The 21,518-nt window shown below is 27.8% G+C and overlaps 1 protein-coding gene across 1 annotated transcript; it reads right to left on the minus strand.

The window, feature by feature from the left end:
• Positions 1-596: 596 nt before the first annotated feature.
• On the minus strand, positions 597-21,234 carry LOC108556986 (glucose dehydrogenase [FAD, quinone]-like). The gene is made up of 2 exons (XM_017913347.1): positions 20,950-21,234; positions 597-2,415 (listed from the first exon to the last, which is right to left on the minus strand). The coding sequence occupies exons 1-2, from the start codon at positions 21,217-21,219 to the stop codon at positions 769-771; spliced, it is 1,917 nt and encodes a 638-aa protein (XP_017768836.1). The 5' UTR covers positions 21,220-21,234; the 3' UTR covers positions 597-768.
• Between the last annotated feature and the right edge of the window lie 284 nt (positions 21,235-21,518).

Consider the following 21,518-nt stretch of genomic DNA (forward strand, 5'->3'; position numbering starts at 1 on the left):
AAAAAATGGTGCTTCTTGAAAATACTTGTTGAAAATACGCTTAATTGATTAAAAATAAAGACGTTCGTAAATATTATTAAGTAAATACATTTTCATTATGAAATAACCCTGTTAATTATTTCTCTTTAAATTAGTTTTAAAAGTAAAATGTCAACTTGTTTCTTATCGATTTATATTCAAGGCCTAATTACAAGAATTTAAATGAACAATCATTTCAAGGCGTTATTTCCATTGGGATATAAAAATATATATGTATAAATTTATATAAAACTTTATTAATAGATAAAGAAAGTACAGTTTACAATCGAGTCGAAGAATAAAATTATTAACAATAGGTTGGATTTCAATACGGAAATAAGGTATATAAATAAATATACGAAAAAATAAAACAGTTGTTAGTTTTGAGTGGATGTTGGATTAATGTTGTTTAGTGTTTATAGAATGTAAACTGAAATAGCTGTGAGCGTCATCTTTAAAGGCGGATACAAATTTAATTACGTATTTAGTTGGTATAAGGAAATGATAAATTATATAAAAGAAAGTAGGAGCATTATTAGGATTTTTTAAACGTAATTCAAGTAAATAATTGTGTGGAAAATAAAGTTGGTGAATTAGTTTCTTGTATTTCTTGAGGCCCTAGATGAAATGATATTGTAGTTCTAATAATGAATACAAATGTATGTACAAATTGGAAACAAAAATTGTATGACTAATAAAGGTATTTAATTAATAGCTAAATGACTGAGTGTATAAAACGGATAGGGTGTTTTATTTGTAGTTCTTCTCTGTGACATCGTAGGGTGCGGTGTATACGTGCGCTTCCGCCTTCAGCCATGCATTCTTTATGAGATCGCTAGCCTTTTCAGCGATCATAATAGTAGGAGCATTGGTATTTCCTCTGATTATGTTCGGCATTATAGAGGCATCGATAACTCTCAGGTTCTTGATACCGTAAACCCTTAGTTTCGCATCGACGACGGCGTCTTTATCATTCTTGGGGCCCATTTTGCACGTGCCGACGGGATGGTACAATGTCGTTGTATACTCGGTCGCAATGCACATCCAATAATCGTCCGAGCCGAAGTCGTGGTGGCTGCAAGATGGCAAAGGAATATCCACTAATTGGTAACCGGCGTCCTGTAATTTGGATGTCCTCAATAAATTCAGAGCCTGCTTGATGCCTTCCGTGATCGTAAGCAAGTCCAACCTTTCCGAGAACGTATTCGCGTAGATCAATGGGTCCCCGAAGACGGGATCGCTGTTGTTAAGACGGATGACTCCTCGGCTTATCGGATTCAGCAGGATGGGTCTTACGGTGATCGCGTTGTAGTAGCACAACGGTTGGTTGTTGGTCTCCGCCGTGAGAACAACGTCTTCGAGATAGTTCCCTACATTGGTGGAATCGAAGGAATACTGCACGTCGGGTCGATCGCCATTCGCATACAAAGTCTGCACGAAAGCGTTCACTTGCAATGGACCTGTTGATGATAATGGGCCACGATGGGTTTGCTGATAGTATCGCACATCCGAGTCGCGCTGTTCATCATCAACATCGGTTGACGTTTTATTCGACAAAGCGAAAACGAGACCATCGAGGGTGGTGTGATCGTGTAAGTTATAGCCGACAGATAACTCCTTCAGAACCGGAATCTCGTGCTGAGACAATTCCTCGTAGGGTCCGATACCGCTCAGCATCAGCAGTTTAGGACTGTTTATGCTACCCGCCGATACTAACACCTCTTTGCGAGCGAACGCTTGCTTCACATTACCATGCTTGTCCTGGTATTCCACACCTAAAGTCACCTTCGTATCCGGATCAATTATGATCCTAGTAACATACGTTCTCGTTCTAATCGTCAGATTATCTCTCTTATTACGAATCGGCCTGATGAACGCGCCATTGCTGCTCAACCTTTCACCATCTCTGCTCGTGGTTTGCAGCAGCATAGTACCAATCAGTCGTTCAGTATTTTGATCGAATTCGTCTAATCCCAATTCCCTGAAACCATCAATAATCGTCCTAATATTTACATCTTGATATGGGAAATTCTCCACCGTCAGGTAACCACCAACACCATGGTAATAAGCTTCAACTCTATCGAGGTTTCTATTATCTTCCGATTTGATGAAATATGGAAGAACATCTGTATACTTCCATCCAGTGTTACCCATCGCTGCCCACTCGTCATAATCCAATGGGCTACCTCTCATATAAATCATGTAATTGATTGTAGATGATCCACCCATCGCTTTTCCTCTTGCCCATGAACATCTTCCGTTGGTTCTCGAGCGACAGCTAGTTGAAGAAGGTTGAGTCAAGTACTGCCAATCTATGCTTGAACCTTGCATAATCGGTGGAAAAGCAGGTATATCAGCGGCTTCTGGTTCTTCGCCTCCAGCTTCCAACAGTAATACCTAAAAGTAAAACATACAATTAATCATCATTTAATTTATAAAATTAATAAATAACATAAATATTTGAAGACAGTTACATACTTAGATAAAAATAAACAAGTGTTGCCTCAAGAAAAATAACAAATACTAAAATAACCTTTTAGAAACTTCTATTTTCCTATTTATATATGAATGATACAAGCATGAACAAAACTAATTATTTTCAAATTATGATTTGTAGAAAAGAAGAATAAAAATGATTGTTGGGAAGATAAATCAATCAACATAAAATATAATCTGAAACTTTGGTAAATTTTCATGTATGATTAAAAAAAAAAGAGAATTCTTCTGAAAAGAAAGATTATGAATGACATAAATTTGTATCAAACATAGTTCATTCATAAAATAAAAGTGTTGTTGTAAACAAATCCCAAAATGTATACTAAAACTTTGTAAAGATCCATCAATTTGTGAATAGTATACTTCTGAAACTTAGAAAACTACACTCTTATAACTTTCACCCAACGAACAACTCAGTCAATAAAAAAGCAGAAAGTGACAAGCCTAATTCTGTAACATTACTATTTATTCTTTCAGTTTGTGTCAGGTTATGATTTATCTAATTAGTATTATTTTTAGTTATTTGTTTAATTAAAAAAAATCGTTCAATTTACTTGCAAAAATGATAAAACAAGATCTTGTTTACAAATTAATATATAGTAAAAAGGTAAATGTAATTTGTTATATCAAATCTGCGTTAATCGAGGTGTTACTGTGTTTAACTATTTGAATAACCTTGTATATTTAAATCTACTAACAATTCTCTTATATTGTCTTATATATTTTTATCAAGAACAAAATGAAGATCGATATTTTATTTCTATATTCCAATGATTTTATATTTTATTTTGTTCATTCATTGGATTTTATAATTTTCCTATATACTTTCCACAAGTTAAAGTTTTAAACCGTTTACATATGAATACCATGTGGTTTTAAATGACCAACAAAACATTAATTAATGCAGATTTATAATTAAGGAAAACACTATAAGTACAGCTAACTCTAGGACGAAACGCAAATCACATTATAGTATAAAATATACGTATTTCTAATACATAATATGGAAATGAATGACAATTCAAATGGAGATACAGAATTGAAATCGTTTTTTTCGATGAATATCTAAGCAGAGCACGCAACATTTCACATTTTTATTTTCGCTTTTAACCGTACGCAACGACGAAATAAAAATTACTTTCCGCACATAAATAATTAGTAATAGGCATATTACGTAAAGTAAATATAAAAATAAACGCAGGAAGGTTAACGTAATATTTCACTGGGGAGGAATTTCCACGAAGTCGAGAAAAAAAATGTACGGTCGAATTTTTTGCATAACACTTTTATTATTGTTGTGTTAATAAACATGAATATTTATGAAATTCATTCCATATGATAGCGGTTAAATTTGAGGGCCCTGGGCTAACACTGTTTGGGGAATCTGGACTAACACTCTTTGTGGGCTAACTTTAGTTGTGGGCCCTTGATCAATACTATTTGGGGCCCTCATACTGTTTGATGGCTTTTGACTAACATTAATCAGGAGCCCTCAACTAATACGGTTAATTTACCCAAAATTGGGTTAATTGTGTCTATCTTTGATTGAATCCTTAAAGGTCATGCCTAAATCCGCACTTGTTATATAAAAATAATCAAAAAATTGTTAATATTAAATATTTTTTTGCATTAACATTTTGTAGCATTGGGGAAACGCATGTTTTCGAGGCAATACGCAAGGTGACTTGTGAAAGGCGCAAAGTTATTTGAAAAATCGCGCGGTTACTTTTTGTTTCATTTTTGTCCGAGTCGCAGTTAATTGCAGCCACCGCTACCGTTGAGTTCGATGAGCTTTTTTCCATGCCACCTTCGGCTTTAAAAGATCGTTCAATTTCTGTTTTGCTTTCAGTGAATGTAAAACTGTTATGAAATTTAACCGTTTTCGGAATATTAAATGACACACTTTTACCATCGAGTATGTATGTAAAACTGGCGACACACATAGATTCTGGTTTTGATAAATTATATCAACAAATATACGCAAAGTGTGAATGTAACAACAACAGCAACAAGCAAACAATAATAAACATTATAGAACGAAATAATGCGAATTTATGTGATATAAATGTATGTTATTTTTAATTATTTACTATACAATTTTGTACTTAATTAAAACGTAACGCGAATGTAAATAATGCATGACCTGGTTATGAAAAGAAAAAGAATTGCGTTTGCTATTCTATTAATAATTTTGTTTTCTGTAAAACACGTTTTATTTAATTGCGAATATGCAGATTGTTCTAAAAATGAAAATTACTTAAAATAACTTTTATCGTGCTGCAAGGAAATTTTAAATCAAACTTTGCATGTGTTTGGTAATAAACACGTCACAGTCTTAACGTAATTTAAGGTCGAATTTAAAAAAAATAAAACGGAATGGACTCTCATATAACAAACAACAATAATAGTAAATATTTATTAAAAGAAGTAAATAAGGGTGAAAGACTGCGGTCAATACCCCTTTTGTATATATATTTATTCTTTGTAATAATTTATATTTTATTTTATGTAATTTTATTCCTATAAAAATAGTTTTTGTTATTATGATTAAATAAATCAATCTTTTGCAATAGTTTATAAAAATTGAAATTTTCAATATACAGAAATTACTCGCATAGTCCGGGTAATCGGTTTCGCAAATATACCGCAATATGTGAAAACGTACTATTCGAGGAATTAAAAACATAATAAAATAAACCCCACAAAACGAGATTTGACGTTTAAACATTAGAGAAATGAAAACCATTCTTTAAGTTTTAATTTACAAAAGTATTGTTATCAAATTATATTATCAATATCGAAAAATCTTTTAAATTCTATTCATTACATAAATATTCTTATTCAAAGTTATAGATTAGATAATAATATGTATATGACCAGAAAATGTCTTAATCTCTATTTAAAAACTGAAGCCTTACACAAAAGTTAAAAACCTCAAATATTGAAGAATTTTATAGCTTGAAGAAGTGAAAATTAAACCATAGTAACACATAATTCTATTGAGTTACGAATTTACAATAAAATTATAACAAAAATATATTTAATTAATAATTATTTAACGAAAGATTCGACATTGGTTATCATTTTAAGTATAATTGGTTACACTCTACATCGATGATATAGTTTTCTGTACACAAAATTATGTAAAATTTTGCTATTTGCTCGACTTTTAAATATTTGGAAATCATATGAAACATTATAAAACAGAGCTAACAGAATTAACATATAATAAATAAGTAAATTTAGGATTCGAGTAGAAGTGTTATATCGAATCATCGTTAATAGAGGAAGCGTTAAATGAGGTGTTACAGTATTTCAATAAACACAATTTTGATATTTAAGATCGTATGATTAAGAACAGACTACAAACAAACTAAAATAAATCTTTTACAATTTAAACTATGCATTTTCTATTTGCGATATATTTCTCATTTAGAACAATAAATAATAAGCAGGGCATTGTACTTTACTCCCTATTTGTGTTCTTTTTTTGTTTCGCGTCCCGCTTAACAAGTTTTAGTCGACTTGTAGTTTTTCGCCACCCTTTTGTCTTGTTGGGAATCTAGCATAAAGAAACGAGCGTGTTTGTTGTTCTTTCCCTGCGTCCGTCTCGTTTTTTTTTTTATACTTTCCTCTCTCCGCGTTTGTTATGGTTCTATTTATATTTAAAGCGTAAATCCAGCCCGATGTTTTTCAATTTCCGGCGACAATATTAAACTTTGACACGTCGCACCACGGTCTGCAATTCCCGACCTCGCCACTCAACGTACCCACTACTATTTTCTGTTTTAATCAACGGTGATATAATCACTAATGAGTTTTCTAATTAAAACTCGACTCGACGATATTTGTCTTTGTTAATATTTTCCCTTGAATTTATATCAGAAATATTTGCACCAATATATTTCATATTCAAAATATATTCTTTTAATTATTAATTAAGTTTTTTAAATTTATTTCACACCTCGATTTTTTATTGAAATAAACACCCCAGAAAGAGATTTAAAGGAAAGATTTTTGCATTAGAATTTAGTTCTTTTGAAGTTTCAAACCGTACTAATCGAAGCCGGACTATTCGAGGGATTGATGTATTTGTAATGTTTAGTTTTTTCTAAAAATTAAACTATATTTTGAGGTGAATTTTATGCAGAAATAAGTGAAGTGAACGTTCTTCCACTTCCAAACAAGTTGGTATAACACATTCTCGTGGTTGTTGCAAGGTAGTGAGTAACCAATTGTGAAGGGCGTTGTTGAATAACAAGAGCGCCGTCTATTATAAATTAATCATATAATATAATCTGCATGATTCTTTCATAACTTATACTTTAATCAATAATGATCCATTATGAATGTACTTATTACTATGATACATATATAAATAATAACAGTTTATCACTTATGATGTGTTATAAATGCTAATTTACACAACACATTTCAATTTCTTTAATAATACAAATGATTTACTGAATTCATAAATAATCATACAATAATACATAGATATACAAAACTGTTATCATGCACTTAATCTATTTGTATTTACAAGACTTTTTTAAAATTTTAACAAATTTTTCATTTTTTTTTGTATAATCAGAAGATCAACTTGAAAATCATAATTAAGTGATATACCTCAACTAAAGCTCATCATCTACTCAATAAACATGAGTCTAACAAATTGAATATGTATTATGTCTATCTTAGTTCTCTAGAATAAAATACATCGGTTTAAAAAAAAAGTTTCTAACAATGTTTCCTATTAGAATTTCCCGGCAATCAAGTACAGAATATATGCACTGCAATAGAGTACATTTTTTACATTAAATATTGCTATTTTGTGTATTGTATTTGAATAGTATTTGATATTTTATGCATGAATTTTATTTTGAATGAGAAATCAGAAAGAGAACGCTTATGAAATTTGGTTATTACTTTCTTATAGTGAAAATGATTTTGGTTTTCGAACAATTCGTTGTTCGTACAGCTGTTTGGAACAAATTATGTTCGATAACCGAGGTTCCACTAAGTATAATTAAGATCGATATCCAAAAACGACATATATAAAGTAATTTAATATATTTAAAAATATACAAATATATAAGATCAAATATTAAAAACAAACCATTAAATAATTAAAATTCAGTTCTGAATGGACTAAGAAAAAAAGTATAGTTAGAAAAGTTGATATTGATAAGTTGATGATAATGAAAGCAAGTATTCAAAATAATTCTACGATTATAAGTTTGAGAAACTACACGAAGAACTTTTAGTTGAGACCCTCGAATAAGGTAAGAAGTTCATCTAAGAAATACAAAGGGTGGCTCGATCTTCGCATAATAAATCCACCTAACTTATTGGATAATGCCCTCAAAATTCAACGCCGGTCGCGTTTCAAACCATTCAATTTTAGACATTTTTTTATATTATTATTATAAGAAATATCTCAGCAAACAAAAATTATACAGGTAAACGTCGTTTTACGCCGAGGTTTGTTCCTACAAAAGCCGTCGCAAATCGAATCGGCGTAAAATGAAACCATATTTACAGTGAGGTGACTATAGGGTTTAGTTTTATATGAGTGTAAAATCAGTAATTAATAAGCGTTATTTCACAGCGGCGTTATTGTGCATCGGCGTAAATCGAACCGGCGCAAAACGACTTTTGCCTGTGTAATATATAGCAGGCATAGCCAAATGCGGCTCTTTTAATTAGAAAATGCGGCTCCCAGTATTATGATGAGAACTCACTATAAGGCAGGTGGCTCTTTGCTCGAGAAAGGTTGCCGACCCCCGACTATAAATTAAGTTATTAAATTTCTATTATAATAAACATTTGATGTAATTAAAACTTAAACGAAAATTTTTCGAATTTAGCACTTTGGTCCAAATTAGAGCCAATACAAATTAGGAAATAAAATAAATAATAAAATCTACATTTTTTTCTAATACCTTTTTTATAATCAAAAATGTAATAAAATAAACTTTCAGTACAATAATGTATTTATATTGGGATAAAACGCATTTATATAGAATGTAGGACATCAAGATTAAAACATTTATAGTATAGTGCACAGATTTATGAAGCAAACATAAATAATGTATTTCTACCACTTAAATCTTTTAATAGTAACTTAGACCTTCGGTAACATATTTTTTTTTTCATTATTTCTGTACTTATCATACTTGCATACACGTATGACTACAAAGACATTTTCAAAACAGTATGTGGAATAGTGTTATGGGTTTCAACACGCAATTCCAACATAGAAATACTTCAGCGATTCCAATCGAAAATGCTGCGAACAATCATCATTGCACCAATGCATTGACCCAACATCCATATTCACATCGACATGCATAATAATTCACGAAAAAAATAATACTGGAATCAATTTAGTAAACAAAAAAAAACAATTTTAATTTCACATTTTCAAGTTTAATTGAACTGAATTACTGTATTTTTTTGGATCATAAGACAAAATTCAATTGTAAGCCAATATTTCTATACAAATAATGTTGATATTTTTTTTAAAGTAAAAAAAAATAATCACAGTTAAATAATTTACTTAATTTGTTCTTAGAAATTGATAAAAATGATAATGATATAATAAAATATTCATTAATAAAGATAATTTGTGTAAAGTGGATGCGTTTATAAGTAGGTTGAAACAATGATCGCTTCTCATGGAGTAAAGTTGCCTACCAAGAGAGACCAAGCTTTTCCTCAGTGAAACTGTTTAATCTTGTTAGTAAAATAGAACATTTTAGATTATGTCTACTTCTATTATATAAGTAGTTACACAAATTTACTTAGTATTCAGATAATATGAAAGATATTATTTCTAGCGTTAAAAGACTGTAGTCAATAGACCTTTTTGTATACATAAGTTTCTTATATATACAATAAATTTTTCTTTAAAATAAATCGCTTTAAAAATAATAAATTTGTTAATATTTTGTATTTATTTTATATTTCCCGATTTGAAATATTTTCATATATTTTTTCTTTACTTTATTCCTTAATAATATGTAGTTATAATATTTCTTTTCATTTAATTAAATTACATTACTATGGTGAATGTAGACAATATCTAAAGCCAATGAGTTAAATACATACATTGTATAAAGATATTTATCAAAATTAAAACTGATCGTGAATTATTGACCCAATTGAAAATTAAGTTTTAGAATGTATATCAAATGTAATAAATCATTCAAGTCACTTTCATTAGTAATTTACATATATTTGATTGAATTAAACGCAACATGTATCAATAATTACATAAGTTTAAAATAATACTTATTTGAATATGTTTCGAACCGAAAGGATGTATGACACAATTTTCAGAAAAAAATAATTATTATAAAACGGTTATAAGTAAAAAAAAAAGTTAGTATTGTTTATTGAAAAAAAAAGAATAAAGTTAAATTTCGGTTACCGAATAAAAAGACTATTGTATATTATGACTATTGTATCGTGTACCGAAACTATTATAATTAATTTAAAATAAATGCAATCATTTCTGAAAGTTAAAATTTTATATTATAAAAGTTATTTTTATAATAATTAATCGACAAATATATAAGTTCGGTAAGTTTTTTTTTATAAAAGAGTAATTTTCTATACATTGCCTGTTAACCCTTTATGTGCCGTGTTTCCAACATGAGACCACATAAAGTGTAATTATTTCAAAGCTTTTTATTTCCTAATGATTCCGCAGTGGGAACATAGCATTACGATTAATACTTTGACTAGTGAAATAGATACAAAGTGTTAAAAAGGCTTGTCTTATTTTTCGATAAATTCAATAATTTTGAACTTTACTAGTTCTAAAAATTCTCCGAAAATCGATATCATTATAATTCGTTTAAAATAATTACATTTTCATGAACGCTTTTTCTTGAAAATGTTAATAGAAATATATTCAAACAACTATTAAATTAGATAAATATAATCTAAATGTGAAAACCTTAATTCTATGAAATGATACGCTGATTTATTGTAAAACCGAGTAGTTTGAGAATAACTCTAATTGTTTTCTATTTACATTAGTAAATTATCAATCAAAAACTAGGTAATTCTTGTGATCTAATTGATTCATTTTATAGTAAATTGAATTACCAGTTGGATTGCTGTGGTATTTTCAGTTGTATGTGGAAATCAGTCTGATTTAATATCGAATTCGTATCATTGTGCTCGTAACAATCAATTGCAAACTTTATTGCATGTTGTCGGTGCAACAGCCACGCCAATCACGTTTTTAGGAGTGCCATAGTACATGGTGTTCCACTATTAAAGACATAGCAGAATAATGTCTTAAAATAATTATAAGATTAAATAATTACTATCGTCCGTTCTTACTAACCGGTTCATTTCCTATCATTCATAATTGAATATCCGGCTACCGTTTGATTACACCTTTAACAGCGCATTAAAATCAAATTCAGTTCAAGCGTATTTATTTTTTATATTGACATCTTAGATTCAAATCGTATTTTTTATTAATTGATTGATGATCTCAAATACATGAAACATTTTACTTTTTAATAGAAATGTTGAACCAAAATCCTCCTAAAACACATTAAATATTGGAAACATCATTTCTCTCATTTCTTGATTAAATGACATGAGAAATGTAACTTCTTAAAATAAACTATATACAAAACGTTATGTTTTTTTTCAATATTGGAAACTCATCCAATTTTTTACAACGTTCCAAAAGAGAAATGTTTTAAGCAACAACTACCAAAAACAATATGTTTTTTTTATTTTGAGAACTTATCCAATTCGTCAATACTACATGAAATATTTAACTTTTCAAAAGAGAATTATTTTATCCCAAATCCTCCAAAAACATATGTTTTTTTTAATATTGTTTGATATCCAAATCGATCCTTCAAATTTTTTATTACGGTCAATACTACATGATTGGGTCTATATCGCAAGCCCGACAACCGAAAGACCGTCTATTGAAATCCCGACTGTATCGAAATCCCGACGTTCAAAATTCCGGCTGTATTAAAATCCCGACTACCATAATCTCGACGTTCGAAATCCCGACTACCATAATTCCGACAATCAAAATCCCGACTACCATAAAAATGTTATTGTAGAAATTTATAATAATAAAAGACACTGTTGGGATTTCGATACACTCGGAATTTCGAACGTCGGGATTTCGATTGCCACCGGAAAAAATAACTTTACAAAAAAGTGCAAATATATTGACAAATAAATGAAAGAAAATGCAGATATCAATTGACAATTCATAAATAAGTTTAGAAAAGAAATATTGTTTATCTGATTTATATAATAGAAAACTGAATTTGATATAAATTAACATCAAATATTTTCATTTTCATTCTAATTTTATTTCTCCGAAAATGCCATCATCAACAAATATTTTGTATTTAACAATTTTAAGACTATATTAATTGTAAATATAATGAAAAACAAAAATAATATAATAAGCAAAGAATTGTTTTAACAACTCAATTTTAACTAATGACATTAATTTAAAATGTATAAATAATTTGAGTATGATTTTTTATAAATAAAGTTAAATTGAAGATTAAATAATTAGGAATACACTCACTTATAATATATTATATAAGTTTGTTTTGTTTTTTAATCATTGGTAAACTGATTAATATTTATTAAATGCAATGTGTGCATACATTTGACGCAGTCATTTTATGCGTTCAATATTTTATATGTGAAATAAATAGTAAATTATAAATATTTGCATCGGCGCGTTTCAATATCCTTGCGCTATTTGATTTTAATGTGAAAGGCTAATAAGGAATTTATCGTAATTGTAATTATACTTAAGGTTTCGTATCATGCATTCATTAATACATATAAATTAAACTATTTGTTACATACAAGTCATAAAAACTTTCTTTATAGTGAAATTACATAAACGAATTTTATGACTGATTTTTTTTTTGTACAAAATAAATGACAAATTTATCTTAATGAAATAATTTACTTTTTTCATTTACTTTTTTACTACAAATTTGTACATTCTAAATCCTACCAGACTTATTCAATGAAAAATCGGGATATGACTTAGATTATTTACTAAATATTACTTCTCTCTCATTACTTTATATATAACGTCTTAAATTGGGACACATCTCGAAAAAGCGGGAAGTCTGGTCAACCTATTCTAGTAATAAGTAGCACGAAATAAACATATACTAATTAAAATGTTAGATGTCCTAATAAGAGGTCGAAATTTAAATTTTGGGTTATTTTCATTTGAGTAGTTGTTAGTTCCAAAAATTTCATAATAAACGGTGTCCCAAAATTAACGCAAGATTTTTACTAATCCTAATTTTGAGACACCCTTTATTAAGAAAAATTCATCATCAAACTTTTACAAAATATTAATATTTTTATAATTATTAATCTAACTGATATTTGTACATTAAAACAAATTATTATTAAAAATACATTATAAAAAATGTTTTTTTAACCGAAAAATCATAAGGTTCTAAATTATGTGTATATTTTCTTTAATTAGTGAAGCTTTCATTACACTAACATCTATGTTTTTGTTTATGAATTTATTTTCATACACTAATAACTAACTAAAGTAATTGATTTTGTTATAATTATAAGTCAACATATGATCTTTTGTATAATCAATTGAAATGATAATATATGTGTTTTTATTTTCCTTTTAACATTTCATAAGCGATTTATGTGCGATTATGATAAATTGCCTTCAAGAATAATGAAGTAGTTTATTTTCCATTTATAATAAATATCTTCGTCATTTTCATAATGATTTTAATTGCTATTTGTGAAAGTAATAAATTATTGGAATAATTTTTAGAAAAATTACAATAATAGGAAATGTGTATAACTGATATTCAAGTTTTAACAAAAGTTTTAAGAAAATAAATTATTTCATAAGATTTTGATAAAATTTTAATCATTTACTTAAAAATAAAATATCTTTTCTTCAAGTATATGAAATAACAATAACACCTCGCTTATTACGGTCAGTTTGTTCTTAAAATAGAAACAAACCATACAAAAAGTGACTATACAGAGAGAGAGAAAAAATGTACTAAATTTTGTTTAAACCGGACTGATTAAAGCCACAAAGTGAGGAATTACTCTAATTTATTTATCATTACAATTTGCTGAAAGTATTTCAATAACAATTATATTATACAATATGATTTTGACAAAACTTTATCATTTACAGCAATAACTCGCTTAGTACAGTAAACCGGTTTCGCCGGACTATTTGAGTTCGGACTAATCGAAAAACTAAATAAAATTGAAATAAATCGCACAGAAAGATATACAGTCAAGTACCAAGAGAAAAAAAATTATAATAAGTATATAAAAAACATTTATACAAATTTTATAGGTATTATTTTTATTTTGCTTAAATATAAATTTAGTTTATTTTCAAACCGAACTACAGTCAGTCCGGACTAATAGAAGCAGTACTATGCAAATTGTAGCAGTAATTTATTTCTCATTTATAAAAAAAAACATTTAAATACAGATTTTATTAGCACTTCATCAAAGCAATAAATTAATGAATTTATTGTTAGAAAAAAAAACAATAATTGTCGATGTGGTAAATTGTAATTTGAATAACAATTAAATAATTCCTTTGGTATTTAGAAAGTATTTTCAATTGAATATAATATTTTAATAACAACTTTTATGTATTTAACTTATAAATAAATATAGTATTCAAGTTAAACTCATATTATTTTATTACTTAAGATTCACAATAAATCAATAAATAGTTGACTTAATTTATAGGTTGACCAAAGATTTAAACATTAATTGTAATCGGAAATCGGTGTCACCTTCGAGTGATATATTTATATAGAAGTTGGCATTGAACTTTCATTTTATCCACATGCAGGGTTAAATAACAATTACGGCAGTAAATAGATCAAGAATCTCATTGTCGATGAAAGAAAATCATTTTTAAATAGATTAAATAATTAACCTTAATGATAAATTGGTGATCTTCAAGATCTACAGCTAAATGTTAACACGAAGATGGAAACACTAAGGTTTTTCTTCTCTTTTCATTGTTAGACTACGCAGTTATTGTTCGCATTTCCAAACTGTAGCAACTGGTTTTTGATATCTCCAGGGAACGCCTCGTAATCTGAGACACCTGCCACCAGTAGGCTTTGATTTAGTTGGTGGGCATTGTTTCTTTCGCGAAACGCTCGTTTCTTTATCGATTCGATTCATGAAACGACTTTTATACTCTTAATGTTTTATACTCATTCTGTACTTTTCATTTCTATTATTTATAAATTAATCCAGTTTGTTAAGTTTATGGATTGAGCATATTTTTACATTATTTTTGTATTACTTATGTAATTTAAGGTGCGTACATACTACGCGATATTTGTGAATTAATTTCTTTGGTTTACATTTAATTTTTACTTCTACTTCCGTACACGAATGAGCTTACAAGTGCGGAAAATATTTGTAGTTACATTCGAACTTTTGTAATTGATGAATCTAGTTTATTCATTTTGTATATTGAGAACTATTTTACATCATATATGTATTGCTTACATAATTTAATTTATTTGTATTTATTCATACTCCAGATGATCACCTTCTTACTAAACATGCCACAATTACTTGTAGAAGTTATCATATATAGAAATTTGATAAATAATTCATAGTTTTTGCCTAGTTTTAACCCTCCTACACTACAAATACAGTAGATATTTCAGTTTATTTTTTAGTTTCGTATTTGTTTATTAATTAGAAAAAAAAAGCATTTTATTCATGACTATCAACTACATATTACCTATTTCAATTTCAACATACTTGAAAAATTATATAAAGTCTGTACACACCTTTACATTTTTGTTATATATTAATAATGAAACAGTTGAATTCATTTACAAAATAATGGTAATTTTTCATAATTAATGATTTGGACACACAAAACAATTTTTTCATTGAATTATATTTTCTAACTACATTATTGAAATTTGTCATTAAAAATTCTACTATTTACATACACAAATTTATTTAAGTTTTTAACATATTTTACTCTAAATTAGGACCATAAAAATACATGAAAATAATGATTTATAATTAAAATAAACGCCATATTTTTCCTTTAAAAAATTATAATATCTTATAAACTCAAAATCTGTACGATTACTCATAAAACCCTAATTAATAAGAGTTCAATCAAATTTGAAAAAAAATATTTCTTTTATTTTAACTCCATTTAATTTATTCCCAATATTTAATTTATTTTACTTATACCAAATAAGTTTTAGTATAAGACTTCTTCATATAAATGAATATTTCTTAAATTCATCTAGTCTTTCAAAATCTACTAATTTTTAATAATTTAATTAAAGTAACTGAAAGAATAATATAAAAATTTTGAAAAGATTTCTGTTTCAGGAAAATAATTTTATTTGTTTTAACTTTAACTCCGCAAAAGTTTCCTTCCACAGAAGATTTCTCATTTTTTTTTTGCCTTACGTTGCCTACATATAAATCTGCGTTTTTTTAATCCATCGATTCGTTCAGAAGTTATGTCATTAGCGACCAAAAGTTCAAGTTTAGTGTAAAAACGTTTTATAATAATTAATGAAAATATTTCATAATCAATGGTCAAATAATTAATTTCTTAAGATTATATTGATATTGTATGTGTAAATATTATGATTCATCGATTTATTATTATCAAATTAAAAAAAAATGTAAATTCACGATATAAAATAAGATGAAATTGTCGTCCACACGTTGACATCATATAAAAAAGAAGAACTAAATCCGCTTGAAACAATACACAGGACTAATCCTAGAAGAACCGCTATATTTATTCACAGTATCTGCACATAAAATCTATGTTCACTAAAATCCGTGCATAACGCACACCGATGCAAAATAAAAATGAACGCGAACGAAACATGCAAAACAATCGCACGCATTGGTTATCGTGCAAAATAAATTTCCTACAGGATTCATGGTAGATCTTTTTGCGAATATTTGCAATTTAAATGAAAACAAGCGAGAAAAAACGAAATAAAGAACAGAATAGAAAGAGAGAAAAAGTTGCAGTGGAAAATCGAGAGCGCAAATAGGAAACAATGAGTCGGATGAAAAAATAACGCAAAAGAAAAGATAATCAGAGTATCTGAAAGCGTTCTCGCCATCGTTACTCGCCGAAGGAAAAAAAAATGGTGAATTGTCCATTGTTTTTAACACAATTAGTAACGCAATGTATATATTCTGTTTAATGAAATTTCATCGATTAGTTTTCTCTCATGAATCAATGAATCATTTCATTAGATTGTAAGAAAAAAAAATAAGGATGCAATGATTATCATTAATTCATGTAATTGAAATTTGTTATGCAAAACGGTTGGGTTTTTTTGTCTATAATTGCTTTTTTTCAGATTACGCGACCACTGACTTCCTATATAAAATGCTAATGTAAGTAGCATTAAAACAAGTGTAGAAAGTCTTGCTATTCCGATCTACTAAACCAGATATTAAAGAAACAAAAAGACCTACTTCGCATTTCTTGAGCAGTAAAAAGTTTTTGTGAATTATGATTTATATTATTATTATATAACGTAAAAAGTTATTAATATTTATATAGATTTAAAAGTTTTAACGATTTATAGATAAAACATTTCATCTACTAATATTTCGTATTTGCATTGCTCTGATTACAAATAGGTTGTGAAGGGTTTATGGACAGGGAAGGTCCGCATCGATATTGTAATATTTCCTTCTTAGATATTTCAATATCATGGAATAAGTTTATCGAGAAGAATGGATCTCATCCCGAGCATAAAAATCTCAAGAAAACTTTAATCTTTCCTCAAAAGAGGAATCGCTCCCTCCGACAAATATTGGATAACGCAGTTTCCTATCGATTTCCTTGTTTGCTTTGTACATAGAGGACCGACGAAATAACGATCTCCGCAAAAAAAAAACATATTATTGTAATTGTGACTAAAAGCTTTGTTTTTTTCGTGGAAATAGCTATTACACTATAAAGTGCATATGCACTTTTTAATGTAAAATTAAGTTTATATAGAACAGAAAGATTTCGGTCATTATGCAAATGGGTTAAGTTAAATTATGTGTATTTTTTGGAATATTTACATTTTGGAATATTTAGAATATTTAAAATATATTTTTGCAATTGAATTAGGTAATATCACATATATTTTCATAATATATTTCTAATAATTTAGTTGAGCTTAGAACAACGAACTTGGAACTCGAACAAAAAAAAAATAAGGAAACATTGGTTTTGAAATTCGAACATAAACTTGAAAGTCGAACAAAGAATCATGAAGTCAACCTCTCTCTGTGTACTTATATAAAAAAAAAGACAAAACAAATAAATCTTCAACATAAACTTGAGAGTCGAACAAAAAATCACATAGTGAACATCTGTCTCTATATGGAAAATATACTTAAATACAAAGAGAAAAAGTAAATCAAAATAATGTCAACAAACTACAAGTGAGTTACAAATGGAATTAATTGCAATTATTCACTGTATTAATTAATCTTGTAGTAATATTTCCGATGTGATTATTATTAATTGATTATTATAAACTAATTAAAATGTTTATTACTCCACATACATTATTTGTGATTAACGTAAGTGAAATCATTTTTTCTTTCTCATCATATATCTATGAAACTCGAAAAAGAATTGAGAAAATAACCCGATTTTGAAAGTTGATCATAGAATCATATAGTTAACATTTGTTTCTGTGTTTAAATGAAAAACTTAAATAAAAAAGACAAAAAATGTAATTATTAATTGAGTCAACTACTGCAATGGGCTATTGACCATAGGACTTTCTGCCTATATTAATTGATTACTCATACATTATTTGTGATTGACAAAGGATCATCGAAGTTTGCACTCGAAACTCGAACCAAAAATAGAAGAATATCCAATTTTGAAACTCGAGATATAATAAACTTGAATGTCGAACAAATAAGAATGTACTTCAATAAAATATTTAAATTACAAATAGATATTTAGAATATTCAATAATAAAGAAATGTTTTAAGAACTTGTTTTAATCAAAAAACACACATAATTATTTTAATTTATATTTTTTTTTCTTTACAATTGTCATTTTGTTAAATATTGATATATAATATCGCAAGCCCGAAAACCGAAAGACCGTCTATTGAAATCCCGACTGCATCGAAATCCCGACGTTCAAAATCCCGACTATATCAAAATCTCAACAACCATAATCCCGACTGTATCAGAATCTCGACAACCATAATCCCGACTATATCAAAATCCCGACTGTATCAAAGTCCCGACTATATCAAAAAAATTTACAATAACATTTTTAAATTATTTAGGAGCGTAGTCACCTTGTGCTACTGTTTTATTATTAATAACAATAAATTATTATTAATCTATTTGATTTTGTTGAATTATTCATAATGAACCTTAACATTATGAAATAATCTCAAATACAATTAGATTATTAATTGTTTATTATTTATTATTAATAACAATTTAAAAGTCACTACGCTCCGGAATAATTTAAAAATTTTATTGTAGGTATTTCCGATATAGTCGGTATTATGGTTGTTGGGATTTTAATATAGTCGGGATTTTGATATAGTCGGGATTATGGTTGTCGGGATTTCGATACAGTCGGGATTTCGAACGTCGGGAATTTGATTGACGGTATTTCGTTTGTCGGGCTTGCCACCAAATGAATGTATATAAATGTTAATAATGATTATAAAACTTTTGTTTTTAAAGTTTTTATACGCTATGAATATTATTATCATCGATTTGGAAGTAACATTTTAAAACATTGACACTGTTATATAAAATTAAAAGCTTATTTCTTTAACCACTGCCATTACGACCACCTTGTATTATTTTTTTCAGAATATTCCGTTGTAAATTACAGTATGTGTCTGAGTATAAATAAATGAATATTCTATCATACATTTTCAATTATAATTAGTAGCCGCAGTAGTAATATCCACGTGTTTTTCATTTCCCTTGTAATTTAACATCGTTCTCACAGAGGTATTTAAGTCATGTATATTAATTAAATATTTAAGTATTTAAACTTATAATTATATAAATCCGACATTTTCATTTTTTAAATTTTTGCCCCCAAAAACAAATAACTATTGAAAATTACAATTTATTAATAAAGAGAGTGGAAAAAATACTATATTTGTATAGAGACAAACTTTTATGTATGTTCATGCATACAATTTCCTGCTAATTAACGAATTATTAATTATTTTTTTATATAATATCATTAATTTTTATATATTTATTATAAAATATATTATATGTAAAATACCAAATTATTAAACTTCTTAATTAGTTTTATATACAAAAAAATATATATAAATTTAATTAATTAATTAAATATCATTATTAAATGAACATACTTTTTACATAGATTAAAATGGAATATTTTACTAAAATTTCTATTAAAACGTTACGTAATCAATGTAGGAATCGAACTTTTCATAAGATACGGTTCCAATTTCCTTTCACTTTTCCGAATTGAAAAACTTAAAAGTTCCGTATCGAATCTATCATGATTTTTATGAAAGTGTAAAACGATTGCGGTCAATTTAAGTTATGGACCTGAAATCAAAGTTTAGCTATTTCGATTATATTACTGTACATGAATTAAGGATAAATATCTTACTACTTTTTTTTACATACTAACCATTTTAAATTGCAAAATAAATTGAAATGTTAATGCAATTGCAATGTTAATATAATATGAGAAATAAATAGTAAAAATAACTACGATATTGGAAAATAGTTGTGGTTATATATTAAATGAAAAATAGCAAATCTTTTTTTTTGTTTATACTGTTTATCTGTTAATATATATATGCTGATGTCAATCTATTGAGCAACTTTTGTTATTTTCAAAATAAAATAAAAAATGTTATTTTGATCATTTTAAATTTTAAAATAAATTTAAAAGTAAATTAGATTTCATTTTATTGATTATATTAAATGTAAGATTAAATGCAACAATCATTTTATGAATGGAAACAAAATATTTCTGAATATAAAACTTTATTTTAGTAATAAATTAATTACATGATAAAATAATTATAAAAAAAAAGTTGACATTTCAGACAAAAGTCTTTCAACACCTTTAAGTTATTATGTATATAATACGAATTTATTGATCAAAATTTATACTGAAGGTTTATATTAAGTTTATCTAAAGCTTAATAGAAACTAATTGAATTAATTATAAAACAAAAGATTGTTAATTACAGTCTTAAACTATTGTAATTATCAATCTTTAATTATTAGTAATGAATTAAACGGTTGTGGTAACGAAAGTAAAAGGGATATCAACATATAATAGTAAAGTATTGAATTAAATAATAATATGTGTAATTTCTTACATTCCATTTCTCTATTTCCGTTAATCTATTGGCTAGGACACAACCCGCACTTCCGGCTCCGACGACGATGAAATCGAATTCCTCTTGTTCGATGGCACCGTGGAAATTATGGAAGTTCCCAAAGCCACTGAGATATTCGTCTTCGGCGTCTCGGGAGCCACCAAAAAGCGTGGCAATCAGCTTCAAGAATAGGAACGTCGAGGGCGAACAATTCGTTATAGAAGTATGCACCGCACACAGGGAGGACAGATCCTGTGGTATCCACGACATGGTTTGCTCTTTAACGCCGAAAACGCACTAACTACAGATGCAATTTGCACTCTGTTTCAAGTCTAGTCTTTGGATCAACTATATTTCCTTGTGCACCACCACTTTAACGCTCGGCGACTTAGGTAGAAAGGTAACACATGGTTGCACAACGCATTCAAATTTTATTAAGACTGCAGCATGCATTCCAAACAAATCTGTCTTCATTAAACACCGCAACTGTTTTAAACAAATTTACATGTTACATATGTCTTAAGGAAAATAATGATTATATCGAATGCGATACCATTAAGAGTTTTTCT

Source organism: Nicrophorus vespilloides, unplaced genomic scaffold, assembly GCF_001412225.1.
Source record: "Nicrophorus vespilloides isolate i.1.1-1 unplaced genomic scaffold, Nicve_v1.0, whole genome shotgun sequence".
NCBI classification, from domain to species: domain Eukaryota; kingdom Metazoa; phylum Arthropoda; class Insecta; order Coleoptera; family Silphidae; genus Nicrophorus; species Nicrophorus vespilloides.